The sequence below is a fragment of the Ammodytes marinus genome (genome assembly GCF_949987685.1).
Source record: "Ammodytes marinus genome assembly, chromosome: 16".
Taxonomy (NCBI): domain Eukaryota; kingdom Metazoa; phylum Chordata; class Actinopteri; order Uranoscopiformes; family Ammodytidae; genus Ammodytes; species Ammodytes marinus.
In genome coordinates this window covers 27375948-27390032 of record NC_137220.1, presented here as the reverse complement: position 1 = coordinate 27390032, position 14085 = coordinate 27375948, and the positions used below count along the sequence as shown (strand labels likewise).

Here is a 14085-nt window from a genome sequence, read left to right as displayed (position 1 = left end):
TTTAATGTGTCACTTACAATCACTCTCATAAGCAAAACTAGCTTCACACTTTCACACTCTATTTTTTTCTTTTAAGTGTGAGAGCTTATTTAATTGCAGAAATAAAACTAGTCCTTACTCAGAGTAGCGTGAGGTGTTCTACTAATGTTTCCAATACCTCTTACAGACCATTCTACAGTCAGATAAAAATCCCTGCAGTTCACTTTTTATTCACTTAGAATGTAATTAATAAAAGTGACTATTATAAATAACTATTATACCTATAATAGTGTTGATTTGACATCATTACAGCCCACTATACGATCATTCCACCCTGCCATGCTACTATCATAAATACACCGTCTTTGAGGTTTCCCCTTATGACATCATGGTAACAAAGAAGATACAGCGTTGACACTTGCCACTTTTTCAGTGAGTCCAACACTGAACACATCATTCAATCCACTTATAAAAGGTGTGTTACCAGTCCTTGCGCATGGTGCATACTGACATCTCTCGCCAAAAGGACTGAAAACATCATTCTATGTCCTGTGAGAGTAGCATTCCCTTTATAAAGGAACAAACATATGATGTAGTTCACTTGACTACAATGGATTCAAGCCAGCTCAGCACTTCCTGAAGTCCCTCTCCGGTGCGGGCGCTGAGTTCCAGTGTCGTGATTGGGTGAGTCGCAGTTGCAATTATGTCATCCAATCTGAAGAGAGACTTTATCTCTGTTAGACTCATAGTGCAAGGTGTGTCCCTGGAAAATCAAAATAAATATGATATTAGATACATGTGTTGACACTGGCATCTTGCAGGTATGGCAATTGAATGTGTGGGGCTTGATGTGTTCACTTAGGAGTGTCACCTCTTGTTGAAGAGAATAAGCACTGAGACACTTTGCAGAGTCTTAGCTGAGAGTACGGACAGCAGTTGGATACAGGAGGAAGATATCTGAGCAATGTTGGATGAGTCCACCATGAACTAAGGAAAAACACACAAAAAAGGAAACATCAATTCCATTAATCCAACGGTCGATTAATTCACCTAAAATGATGTACATTCATGCAGTATGTGTTCAACAAAGAACATACAATGACAGAGGAGCAGTCCTTGAAGTAGCTTGGCCAAATGGGGCCCATGCAACCTCCCAGCTCCCTCAATGTCACCTTCTTCTTCTTCAGTGTCAGGTCTGTCAGGTTGGTTCCTACCTGTGGATGTATATAGAGATTGGGGGCATTACAGAGAGGGGCTGTCTTATCATAACGGAGCCTCCAAATGTATAGACAACCTTTCATCATTACTTACTGTAGGCAGAGTAGACGGAGTTGTCCCCAATTCAACTAATCCATGCAAATTGAGCTGTACATAACATCATTTAGGAAATATATCATATTCAGCTTCAATGGCAAACATCTGTTCGATCTAAACTGTTAATACATTCTTTGATCAGTTCTGGAAGTGGAGTTTTTAGGCATTGATTACAATATGTTCGCCTCCTAACTATGCTACCGTATCGCCCTTCTGTCTCATGGATGTCTACCATAGATGTTTACCAATAAGGTTGAAATTAAACAAGGGTATCGAGCGATATCTCTGAAAAAAAGTTAAATATAATGCTTAGCTAGAGTGTATTAGCACCAGGTAGATATATAGATACTAGTACAGGCTACAATAGCGAGCTAGTTAAGCTACACTTTCACTTTAAACTACTGCTTTTACTGTTCTGGTGCAAAACATTCAGCTGGGCACAAAGGATATTTTGTAGACGTTTTAGGAACAACGTTTTTCCGACGCCCGTCGCTCCAAGGAGCAGACAAACGTCGTTGCTGTTCATTTCGTTTTTCCAGCAGGAGCATAGCGAAGCCAGCGGGACCATGTAGTAAGCCGATGTAGCTGTATGAGCTGTAGCCTCATTTCGACACCATGGCGACGCTCACGTGACGAAGTTGCCTCGCTGTGATAGGACAAAGTAAAAATCGATCATTTCAGCCTGGTCTCTGGTTGGTTCATATTTGACCCTTTATAAATATAACGGAAGCAAAACAACATAATCCCCAGAAACCGTAAAAAACGCCCCCCGAACTTGCTGCACTGAACCAACCCCGAACCACTGATCGTGACCTGTGTTGTTGGTATTAGCAGAACTTTACATCTACCAGAGTTGTTTTTTTGGAAATAACTATGGAAGCTAAGTTAAAGACAGAGTTGGGGACAGCCATGCTGAGATCGACTGGTCACTCAGGAGGTGGATGTATCAGCGAGGGACAAAGTTATGATACTGACACTGGGAGAGTTTTTGTGAAGAAAAATCACAAGAGCGAGGTATTTTGTCATCGTTATCTTATCATTTATTAAAGTGTCGTGTATTATTATAGTAGCTGCACCCTCTGAAAGCCAAACAAGTATCTCTTAATTGTTGTGCACATGTTGCAAAATGGAGAATTAGGCCTATCTAATGGTTTATTTATTTATGCCTACATGCAAACTAGATAATATCTTTATACTATCTATGGATAAGATCCGTGCTAATGTACTAGCCTACTCACCACTCCCAACCCCCCACCCCTCAACCCTGTCCCCAACCCTGTTTTGTTTTATTCAGGCCAAATTGATGTTTGATGGGGAGCTGGCCAGTTTGGAAGCCATTTTAAAGACAAACACTGTTAAAGTCCCCAAGCCTGTGAAGGTGATTGAGCTTGACAAAGGAGGATGTGTATTTGTGATGGAGCATCTGGACATGAAAGGTCTTAGCAAGTAAGAGCTCCCTCTCATACGCTTTGTGTAGTACTGGCATCATCAATGCTATATTGAGGTTAGGGCAACATTACAATATGGTAGACTATTAGGCCTGAATGATGGTTATTTTCTTGAAAGGAAATAACTTATTTCCAAATCCAATGTGTAGGTACTCAAAGTGTATGGGAGAGCAGCTGGCAGATCTGCATCTACACAACAAGAGGCAGTTGGAAAAAATACAAAAAGAGCAGCAGACAGTGGGTAATTCACCTTCACGTCATTTTCAAATGGAGATGAAAATCTTTTATACTCTTGCTATTACTACACCGAATCTATCCATCTACGATGTTACAGTTGTCCTTAGATGTAATTATCTATCTATCTATCTATCTGTCTGTCTGTCTGTCTGTCTGTCTGTCTGTCTGTCTGTCTGTCTGTCTGTCTATCTATCTATCTATCTATCTATCTATCTATCTATCTATCTATCTATCTATCTATCTATCTATCTATCTATCTATCTATCTATCTATCTATCTATCTATCTATCTATCTATCTATCTATCTAATATAACCTCACTGTACACAGGAAAAGGGTCCATACAGTCAGATATGGCTGCGGTTGAACAATTTGGCTTCAGTGTACCCACATGCTGTGGATATCTACCACAGGTAGAATAATAAATAAAAGTGTTGTAGTCTTAAACATTTGCAGTTTCTCACATGATTTGAGTTGTTACAGTTGTCTTTAGCTGTAGTTATCACTGAAAGGTTTTCTTCTTTTCCCACCTTACCTCCTCAGGAAAATGAGTGGCAGGATGACTGGGTGACATTTTACTCCACGCACCGGCTGCAGCACCAGCTTAACATGGTGGAGAAGTCTTATGGCGACAGGGAGGTCGGACAACTATGGTCCGAGCTACAGGTGCTCCCTTCTCCATGACCCGGTCATAAACAAACATGCCCCGCGTTTACTAAGAATGTATCAATAATCTCTTGTCTTTTATTTACAGCTGAAGATCCCTCAATTCTTCACAGATGGGCAGATCGTGCCTGCTCTGCTCCACGGAGATTTATGGACAGGCAATGTAGCAGAGTGTGTAGAAAGCCCTGTCATCTTTGACCCAGCCTCCTTCTATGGCCATTCAGAGTATGAGCTGGGTATTGCAGGGATGTTTGGTAACTTCTCTAGCTCTTTTTACTCTGCTTACCATGAAAAGATTCCACAAGCACCAGGCTTTGCAAAGAGAAACCAGCTTTACCAACTATTCCACTATCTAAATCACTGGAACCACTTTGGTGGAGGCTACAGGGGTTCTTCAGTAAGGATTATGAAAGACCTACTGAAATAATCGCAATGTTTAATTGCAATTATATGCACTTTGCACTTCACACGTCTTAAAGTCATTATGTATGTATTGACTGATGCTAATTTGACCAAAAATCTTGTGACTAAACAATGTTCTAACAATGTAATGTGTGTTATATTATGTAGGCAACACAGAATAACATAGCAAAATAGTCCTGCCCAGCCTGTTGCACCTATACGGCATGCTCGCTTGTCAGTTATTTTTTATAATTATTTTTCATTGCTTGCATTTGACTAACGCCAAACTGAATTACACTGCTGTGAAGAGGACCTCTTGAATGCAATACTTTGTACTTTATCTATCATAATAATAATAGCCTGACTGTACATTTCATGCAGAGACACTACATAGACCTACACAATGTTGCTGTTTAGTCCTTGCAATATTGTATGCTTTATGCACTGCTTTACCAACAATAAATCCTGGGGTGATCGAAAGTGTTTGTCCTGATCCTGCTGTACTTGTTTTTTCTTTCTGGTAGTCTATTACACACCAGGCCTTTTGCGTGTACCTCCATCATCAATAACCACTCGCTTACTCACATGCAACTTAGTAAAATAAACAAAGCCTACATATACCAAATCAGCTGTTTTTCTTATGTGCATTATTTTTGTTTTACATGGCACGCTGCTATTTGTCGTTTATGGCACCCTCAGAACTTGTATTGCTATCAGGCTGTGCACCCATACTATTTTAATTTGTATGGTTTTGCCTTAATGCTTATTTGTTTTTCATTTAATTTGTATTTACCATAGATAGTAGTAGGCCTATAACATTTATTTACTCATGTTAATAATCCTAATCCACTGGTCGCCTGTGATGTGTAACAAATGTGTGGTAGATTAAAATGTATGCCGTTTCGAACACATTAACCATACATTGATTTAGTTTATTCGCAAAAGCATTTAGGTTGAGTTTCTGAAAAAAATAAAATAAAGGGTTGAGTTTTCGACTATCACGTGAGTTGGGGCTACGTCCCAGGGTACGTCTAGTATGGTATGAACCTTCTCGGCCACTATACCGGGGCGGGGCGCGCGCGATCATAACAGCTAGAGCTACACTCATGCTGCAAGCTACCTGCAAGCTACACATTCATGACAGACCCACCAAGAGATTCATGACGCAGCATACTTTTGGTTTGTGAAATTAATTACAGTTCTTGTGCAGTATTTTTTCCCGCGTCCGTAGTTTCTTAACCCTAAAACAGGCAACGTGCACTGGGAGATACATACTCTTTAACATCCTGTAGGGGGCTTGCTGGAAGGTTTTCACTAATCTAGTTAGCATTTATCAAAAGACTTGTCTGTTATTAGCATCTAGGTGACATGATTTGGTTCAAGTTATCTTTCATTGTTTAGTCAGCCTGATCAGAAATCAACATGGACGCCAGTGGTGAAGCGCCAGCTTCCCAGGGTGTAAGTAATCATATATTAGACATACTTATTTTTGTTAAAATAACAATCTAAATTCATATATTGAATTAGGACATTTGTCTTAACATGCTGATGAAGAAAAAAAAAATCCATCTGTGTTTGTGGGTTTTTTAGCAGAATTTGAAATGTATGTATCCCCAGAGATACGTTGCCTGCTTAGGGGGTAGAAATTTGGTCAATGTTCATTATTCTGAATTGTATTTAAAACTTGAAAGCATGTTGATAATGACTGCAGAACCATATATTATCATGAACAGTTGTGCCCATTACAACATTATTACTGTATTTCACTTTTAAAATGATCTTTCTATATTTATGTATACTTAGGGCAGTGCTGCCTGGAAGGCCCTATCCCTAACCGTTGGGGGCGGGGAGTGCCTTCCAGGCACAAAACACAAACTTAACTGCCCAGGGATGGCCAAAGCCACTGGCAGGGAAAGTAAGCTGCTGTTAATTAAATATATAATTTCCAGCTGGTGGCTGCTGGTCGTTGTAGGCGCACAGTGTAGCATCATGCCTGCATCGGCTTCAGAGGAGCCTCTGACGCACCTGTGGCAGCTGTTTGAAAGGATCAGGGTGCAGTGACTAATAGTCAATCCTGCTACAGTTTGGCCTGTCATCCATTGCTTTCCTTGGGCACTGCTTTCCACAAAGGGAGCCATTAAACTGGTACACAAGTAGGACACCGTGCCAGGTTCATGCACACGGCACCATAAAGTCCCTACATTCCTGTTGGACGGCCTCCATTTCACTGCCTTCGTGGACCACAAGCCGTATACTAAGCTGGTGGGTGTTACATTTGTCTGGCCCCGCCTCAGGAGTGATGTAAAGACCTGGGCTAGCTTCAGTTTGGCCTGTCAGCGTGTTCAAGGTACACATGATACCAAAGCCCCCTTGGCGCCGATTCTGGTCCCCGAGAGGCATTTCGACCAGGTCAAAAAGGACCTGGTGGGCCCCCTGCCTTCCTCCCGTAGGTTCACTGACCTCCTCACCTTGGTGGACAGCACCACCAGGTAGCCGGAAGCCATTCCTCTGCATTCACTGAAGTGGACTGGGCGTTCCTCAGGTCATAGGTAGCCCGTTTTGGTATGCCGGCTGACCTCACCCTGTACAGAGGCCCACAGTTCACATCCGAGCTGCATGGCTAAAGGGTCGCAACTAGGTTGACTGCCTCCTGTGGTTGTTGGCTTGTTTGGCTCTCTGCCCCTAAGGAGGACCTGCAGTTTTCATCTGCTGAATTGGTTTACAGACAGCCACTGGTGGTCCCATGAAAGTTCCTTCAGGACGCTGCGGTTCTGTGGATGGGCGCGTCACATTGGACTTTTGCCCTGGGCAACTCCAGCCCCTTCACTCAGGTCCCCCTGAAGACTCCCCTATGATGGGCCCTTCTGTGTCCTGGAGGCGGGGACCAAGAACTTTGTGGTGGACATGGGGGATAAGCTAGAGCGGGTCACTATGGACCGTCTCAAGCCTGCCCATCTGGATGTGGCTGATCCAATTTGATGAAACTAGATTGGTAAAACTGAATAAAATGTACTTAAAAAGTAGTATTTGTAATTTAAATGGACAAGATAAACAACAATTTACCATTTCTGTTCATCAAATTAAAAATTTATATTTTTACCATTTCGGCTTTTTTTATACCTTAATAGGGCAACGTATCCTGGGAGATACAACTCGTAAAACCCAAAATATACAAAGTATAAAAAAAATGTATGTGGAAATATTTTTCTTTGGTCTTGAAAAGATGAGTGATAACATGAAAATATTTTTAGAAACTCATTTTCCACTGTTGCCTGTTTAAGGGTTAAGCTGATTTTTATTCTTGTGTGAGACTTACTTGCTAATATTACCAAGCTAACTGTAACTGGCACAACTTCTAACAACAAACGCTTCAAAACCAAAACAGAGGAACTATCTAGCAGGTAGGAAAGAGTCTGGCAGAATGGCCTTGACGGAGACAGAGAATGGATGTCCCGGCGGGGAAGAGTCGGACGCTATTGTCCAAGCGTGTGTGTTGGGGGGCTTCAGTGAGAGCGGTGAGACCAGAGCCATCATCTCCAGCATGCCGCAGGTCCACGGGGAGACGGCGACAAGCGAGTCCGCTGTAGAGAGGTTACTCGGTAAGACGAGTCATCGACGGAGTACATTAATCTTTAAATAAACTAATTTTAATCTGTGCTGCTGTTGATCAATTCATCAAAACTGCGCCTTTCTTCCCACACAGTGATAATGAACAAATACCAAGAGCAACCTCACTTGCTGGACCCACACTTAGGTACACAATTAAAAGTACAGCTCTAAATGAAAATAGTCTTAATACTGTAGTAGAGTCATTTGGAGAATGTATACTAAGTTCTTTCCTATATTATCTTAGAATGGATGTTGAACATGATACTGGAGGTAATAAGGAGTGAGGCGTCTCCGCCCTCATTGGTTCATTTTGGCTTCAAGTTCCTCTACATCATCTGCAAGGTCAGTCACAACTATTACACTGGCTCACAATATCTGTGTCGTGTCTGCGTATGAGTGAAAGCTCACAGACTTCACTACCTTGTAAAAGCTGGAACATTCGTTTTACTGACACTGCAAAGCCATCCAGCTCATGCAGTAATCCTGTTTGTGAGAAAATCCCCAGAATGTTTGTAATTTGTACTCATTTCTTCATTTCTTCCTGGGCAGGTCAGAGGCTTTAAGGTCTTCATGCAGCTTTTCCCTCACGAGGTGGCTGATCTCCGGCCAGTACTGGACCTGCTGTCCCAGCAGGATCCCAAAGACTCTGAGGTGAGACAAGCATTACTTTTCGAGGGGATACATTATAATCCAGTCCTCTATGCATGTGGCCTCAAACAGGTCTTGTGTTATATTTTCTTAATTGTCAGCTTTATCAAACATTTGGCAATAGTGTGTTCTACCGTCTACTCACTCCAGACTTGGGAAACTCGCTACATGTTGCTGTTGTGGCTTTCCATGACCTGCCTAATACCCTTTGACCTTTATCGGCTGGATGGCAATCTGGAGTCAGATGGAAGCAAGGCCGGAGAGTCTACCATGGACCGCATTCTAGCTATTGCAAAGGCAAGTACAGTATTCAATGTATTATTCATCATGTTTTTTGTAAGACAGATTGAAAAAAATGTCTGAATGTTTGGCTGCTGTAATTCTATGAAAGATATGACACAGAGTAACTCATAACAAAGACTCCTCTGCTGCTTAGAGTAAGTGATCTATCCATAATTACAGCAAGTCATCAGTATGTCACCCTATCCAAACATAGCTAACCATAGATACTCCTGCAGCATATCGCCTGAATGTAATGTTTGTGAATTTGTTAGTGGTTAATTTTTAGAATGTGAAGGTGTTCTACAGTCATGTTGTAATACAGTATGAATGACATTGTTTTTTCCCACAGTCGTATCTACTCGTCAGTGATTGTGCCAGAGATGCTGCATCTGTACTGATATCAAAGTAAGTGCACTTACAAAATGCAAGTACAACCCCAATTCCCAAAACATCAAAAAGGTAAACGGGGGCATGTTTACCGCTGTGTTACATCAGCCTTTCTTTTAACAACACTGAGTAAGCGTTTGGGAACTGAGGACATTAAAGCAGCTCCGAGTAACTTTTAAACAGCCTCATGTTTCCTCTCATAATCATAAATTACCTTTAACAGAAAACGAGACCATCAGTGCAAAGAAAGACGTTTTTATATAGTTTTTATTACTGCATTTGGTCTGGTCGCACACCCAGTCCGATTTTCGGTTCACCCGTGCATGCTCTATGTTCACATATCCGTATTGGTCGCAGATTTCGGTGTGGCACAGCAACGTGATTTGAGAAGCCTATCCCTCCATTTGAGGGAAGGGGAGCGGGAGCTTTGTTTGAGACAGTTATTTGTCGTCATAATGACCGGTAACAGGGCTGAACCATCAAAGAGAAAAAAGAAAATGCAATGAAGAAAAGCTAAAAGGGAGAGATAGGCGGGCGGGAGGGCGTTGCCAAGCAACGTATACACAATTTCACGACTGCAGTGTTTACTCCTAAATGAATGAGCGGTAGCCTACTAAAACAAAGTTTACTTTGCCTCAACAGCATCATCAGATGACCATTATTCATCTGAAATAGTCATTATTTACAACAACATAAACACATTACCTCATCGTGATCCATACTAACTGCCGTCTCTCGTTCATTCGCTTTCTGTGAGGACACGTAATCTTTCAGCTCCGTGAGAGGTGACACTGCATCAACTCATTGCAATCAGGTGTGTGTAGCACTGACTGGCATTAGTTGATGCTGTGTCACTAACCACTCTCACGGAGCCGAAAAGAGTCCGGTGCCCTCACACATTCAACACACGGACATGCACTATATTGCTTCCTGATCATTTGAATCTTGCACGCCCGGCACGAGCTAGAAAACAGCTTCACGACAGCTGGCGTCGTAAAAATACTACTGCTTTTGTCCAAAGGGGCCGCCAACGTGCCATGTTACTCGTAGTGGCTTTAATTGTTGACATTTTGAAAGCAAAATGATTTCCCATTCTTGCTTGAAATACATTTCATTTTCATTTAACTTTTATTTATCCTCGAGAGACCAATTGAGGGGTGACCCTCATTTACAATGACGTCGAGATCAAACAAATTCAAAGGAAAAACAACAATGTATAACATTCCATGAAGTTATTTAGTTTAATTTGTTGCTGTAAGTTGTTCCAGGAGTCAGGGGCACTGAAGCTAAAAGCTGTCTTTCCCAGCTCAGACCGGGCTTGTGGGACATAAAGCATAAGCATGTATGTGGAGCGGGTCTGATAAAGCCCATCTGAAATTTGCAGCATTTCTGTTAAATAACGAGGAAGCTTCCCGGTCAAGGCTTTGTAAATAAAAATGTGCCAATGTGCGTCACGTCTCTCTTTAAGGGAGGACCACCCAACCTTTTCATATAAAAGACAATGGTGTGTGTTATAAGCATCTCCTGTAATGAACCTTAAAGCAGAGTGAAAAACAGAGTCCAGGAGTTTAAGACATGAATGTGATGCATGCCGGTAAACCACATCACCGTAATCAAGGACAGACATGAAAACTGCCCCAATAATCCTTTTCCTACCAAATAAAGGGAAGGTGGTTTTGTTCCTATAAAAATAGCCAATCTTTTGTCGTAGTCAACAAACAAGATTTTTTATATGAAAATTAAAAGTGAGTTTATCATCTAACCAGATGCCGAGATATTTGTATTCTGACTCTTCCAATTAAAAATCCATTCTTTGTAAAATGCTCAACATTCTCCATTGTGATATTTTGTGCTTCATAATGCACCACATTTTTTCAATGGGAGACAGGTATGGACTGCAGACAGGCCAGTCTAGTACCTGCACTGTGTTGCTATGAAGCCAAGCTGTATTAAGACTGTAGAATGTGGCTCGGTATTGTCTTGCTTAAATAAGAAGGAACGTAGATATACGTTGTCTGGATGGCAGCATGATGCTCCAAAACCTGTATGTACTTTTCAGCATTAATGGTGCCTTCATAGATGTGCAAGTTACCCATGTCATGGGCACTAACCCACCCCCATACCATCACAAACACTGGCTTTACAACTTTGTATTGGTAACAATCTGGATGGTCCTTTTCCTCTGGAGCCCGGAGGACACAACATCCATGATTTACAAAAACTGTTTGAAATGTAGACTCATCAGACCACAGCACACTGTTCCACTTTACATCAGTCCATCTCAGATGAGCCCTGGCCCAGAGAAGTACTCACCATCCACTTTATTAGGTACAGCGGTTCATTTTCTTGTTAACACATATCACTTATCAGCCAATCACATGGCAGAAACTCAATGCATGTAGACCTGGACAGGACAACTTGTTGAAGTTAAAACCGAGCAACAGAATGGGGAAGAGAGGGGGTTTAAGTGACTTTGAACATGGCAATGTTGAGGGTGCCAGAGGGGCTGTTCTGAGTATTTCAAAAACTGCTGATTTACTGGGAACCATGTCTAGGGTTTACAAAGAATGGTCCAAAAAAGAAAAAATATCCAGTGAGCGGCAGTTGTGTAGGCGAAAATGCCTTGTTGATGTCAGAGGTCAGAGAAAGATGGGCAGACTGGTTTGAGATGATAGTAAGGCAACAGTAACTCAAATAACCACTCGTTACAAACAGGGTATGCAGAATACCATCTCTGAATGCACAACACGACCAACCTTGAAGCAGATGGGCTACAGCAGCAGAAGACCCCACTGGGTGCCACTCCTGTCAGCTAAAAACAGGAAACTGAGGCTACAATTCGCACAGGCTCACCAATATTGGACAATAGACGATTGAAAAATCTTGCCATGGTCTGGGGCCGTATTCACAAAACATTTTAAGGCTAAGAGTAGGTCCTAACGTGCCGATTTAGGAGTTACTCTCAAAAATAAGGGGCGTTTCACTCCTAATTTTAGGACTCCTAACTTTATAAGATAGGTTTAATTCACAAAGCAGTTTAGCGCTAAAACTAGCTCCTAAATCTATGAAGTCACTAAGAGTAATTCACTGACAACCATTTGATGGCATTTTGGAGAGATTTAATGCTAGTGAGCTTTACAAAAGGTACCTTTAATAACCGTGAGGGTTTAATGATCTTAGTAAAGTTAAATTTAGAAAGTATAGACACATTTATATTTATTATATTAATATAAAAAAATATTTATTAAGTTCCTTTTCCTGCAGTTGCTTTGGGCTTACGATGCACTTAAAGTTACTGTTGGTGTCACGTTTGGGTTTAATTTCCTACTACGTAGAGGCATATGTGGCGCATGCAGCATCTCCTCCGTTCCACAGGTCTGCTACTGTATAGTTGTGCGTCTCGCCTTTTTCCTTCCGCATGCACTTTACGATTTCGCCGGCTGTTGTTTCTAAATTGTGAATTTCCTGGTTTGTCTGACTATTGCTGCATAGTACGCCGTTGAGAGAAATACAGTGAGAGTGCATGGCGTGCAGCTGTTCAATGAGGATATTTTTTCCGATACAAATCATTGTAAAATTTAAAATGAATAGACCTATGTGGCGCTTTTGTAGGTTAATAGTGAATGTATGTGTGGGAAACCCTGCAGTATCTGGGTTTCATGTTAAATCAGTGTCACTTGTCATTAATTGTATATAAAAACTCTTTACTTTAATACAGCGACACAATATGGATATCTCCCACAGTGTTTCTATCATAAATTCACTCTTAGCTCTCATTCCCTCTCAGCCAATCACTGTGGGCATAGAAGGTATGAACATGACATCATCCATAGCAACAGGGTCAACACCGCCCTCTAGTCTTAGCTTATGAGTCCCTCCCATTCCTTAGTAAAAGTTGGTCTTATCAGCTTTGTGAATAGGTTTTAAGAAATTACTCCTTACTAAGAACTTTTAGTGCTCCTTAGGAGTACTCTTAGGGCTAAGATAAAATGTTTTGTGAATACGGCCCCTGATGAGTCTCGATTTCAGCTGAAAAGTTCAGATGGTAGGGTCAGAAGTTGGCATAAACAACATGAAAGCATGGATCCATCATGCTGTGCACCATCAACCATGCCATGTTCAAAGTCACTTAAAGGTCACATATTATGCTAAATGCACTTTTTAAATGTGTTCCAACATATCCATGGGTCCACGGTGTGCCTAGAGACTGCCAAAATATTTAAAAAAATAACAATCTCTCCTTTTCTCACTCTCCCCCTTTCTGAAACCCCCACCCCTCCCCCCCAGTATACTCCAGTCAGAATTCTCCTCGTTTCTGACCTCACAAACTGGAAAGCCAGAAGCTTCCACTGCAGCCCACACCCCTATTTCTTATTGGTCCACGGCCCTGACAGACAGAGGGCGAGGCGTATCTGGCTTCGCTTCCGGACAGGGGGCGGGGGGAGCTCAAAGATTGTGTATTTACGAGGGGAGCTGCAGCTCTTTTAAAAAAATAGGCCATTGTGAGATTAGCTGAACATCAGCATAGTACAATAAATTATCTGAAAGTTTTTTTTTCAGCAAACAATTAAAGAAAAACGTATTGGGGACCACTAAGACCATATAATATGGTGTATAATAGAACCGAAAAGTGTATAATATGGGAGCTTTAAACCCCCTTTCTTCCCCATTCTGATGTTCGGTTAGAACTTCTGCATGTTGTCTTGACCATGTTTACATGCCTAAATGCATTGAGTTGCTGCCATATGATTGGCTGATGATTCGTTTTTTGTTTTTACAATCAATTGAACAGGTGTACCTAATAAAGTGGCCGACTCACCACAAACAACAACATGGGCAAAAGAAAAACAGAACAGCAGTAAATATAAAACACCCAGAGCTATCTTTTCTTCTGCTCTGAACACCAACATTTCCAACCATATACTGTAAGTGAAAAACATTTATTTTAGAAGCTGGATGATTTTTCTCATCACTGTTTAGCGAGGAGTTGGAGTTGGAAGTGTTTCTGTTCAGTCTTAACAATCTTACTGAACAGACAGTAAAGAGATCAGGAACTCAATTGCTATGCGAGCCCCTGTCTAATTATATTTGTGCATTTGGGAGGGAGTGATGTG

The 14085-nt window shown here is 41.5% G+C and overlaps 3 protein-coding genes across 3 annotated transcripts in view; 2 read left to right on the top strand and 1 right to left on the bottom strand.

Moving 5' to 3' along the window:
- Positions 1-156: 156 nt before the first annotated feature.
- Positions 157-1861, bottom strand: arl16 (ADP-ribosylation factor-like 16; the record flags this gene model as incomplete). The annotated part of the gene is made up of 5 exons (XM_080044736.1): positions 157-742; positions 851-966; positions 1077-1193; positions 1291-1346; positions 1744-1861. 5 exons carry the CDS (start codon positions 1859-1861, stop codon positions 577-579), a joined length of 573 nt encoding a protein of 190 aa, XP_079900862.1. The 3' UTR covers positions 157-576.
- Positions 1862-2101: 240 nt separating this feature from the next.
- Positions 2102-4612, top strand: fn3krp (fructosamine 3 kinase related protein). Its single transcript, XM_080044791.1, has 6 exons — positions 2102-2307; positions 2588-2739; positions 2891-2982; positions 3308-3390; positions 3521-3643; positions 3732-4612. Exons 1-6 carry the CDS (start codon positions 2167-2169, stop codon positions 4068-4070), a joined length of 930 nt encoding a protein of 309 aa, XP_079900917.1. The 5' UTR covers positions 2102-2166; the 3' UTR covers positions 4071-4612.
- Positions 4613-5142: 530 nt separating this feature from the next.
- Positions 5143-14085, top strand: part of tbcd (tubulin folding cofactor D) — a 35867-nt gene continuing 26924 nt past the window's right edge. Inside the window, exons 1-7 of the mRNA XM_080043586.1 lie at positions 5143-5224; positions 7431-7644; positions 7749-7799; positions 7899-7996; positions 8204-8305; positions 8453-8599; positions 8934-8989. Of these exons, the coding sequence (XP_079899712.1) occupies positions 7467-7644; positions 7749-7799; positions 7899-7996; positions 8204-8305; positions 8453-8599; positions 8934-8989 (632 nt within the window). The 5' untranslated portion in view covers positions 5143-5224; positions 7431-7466. The remainder of the gene's footprint in view (positions 5225-7430; positions 7645-7748; positions 7800-7898; positions 7997-8203; positions 8306-8452; positions 8600-8933; positions 8990-14085) is intronic.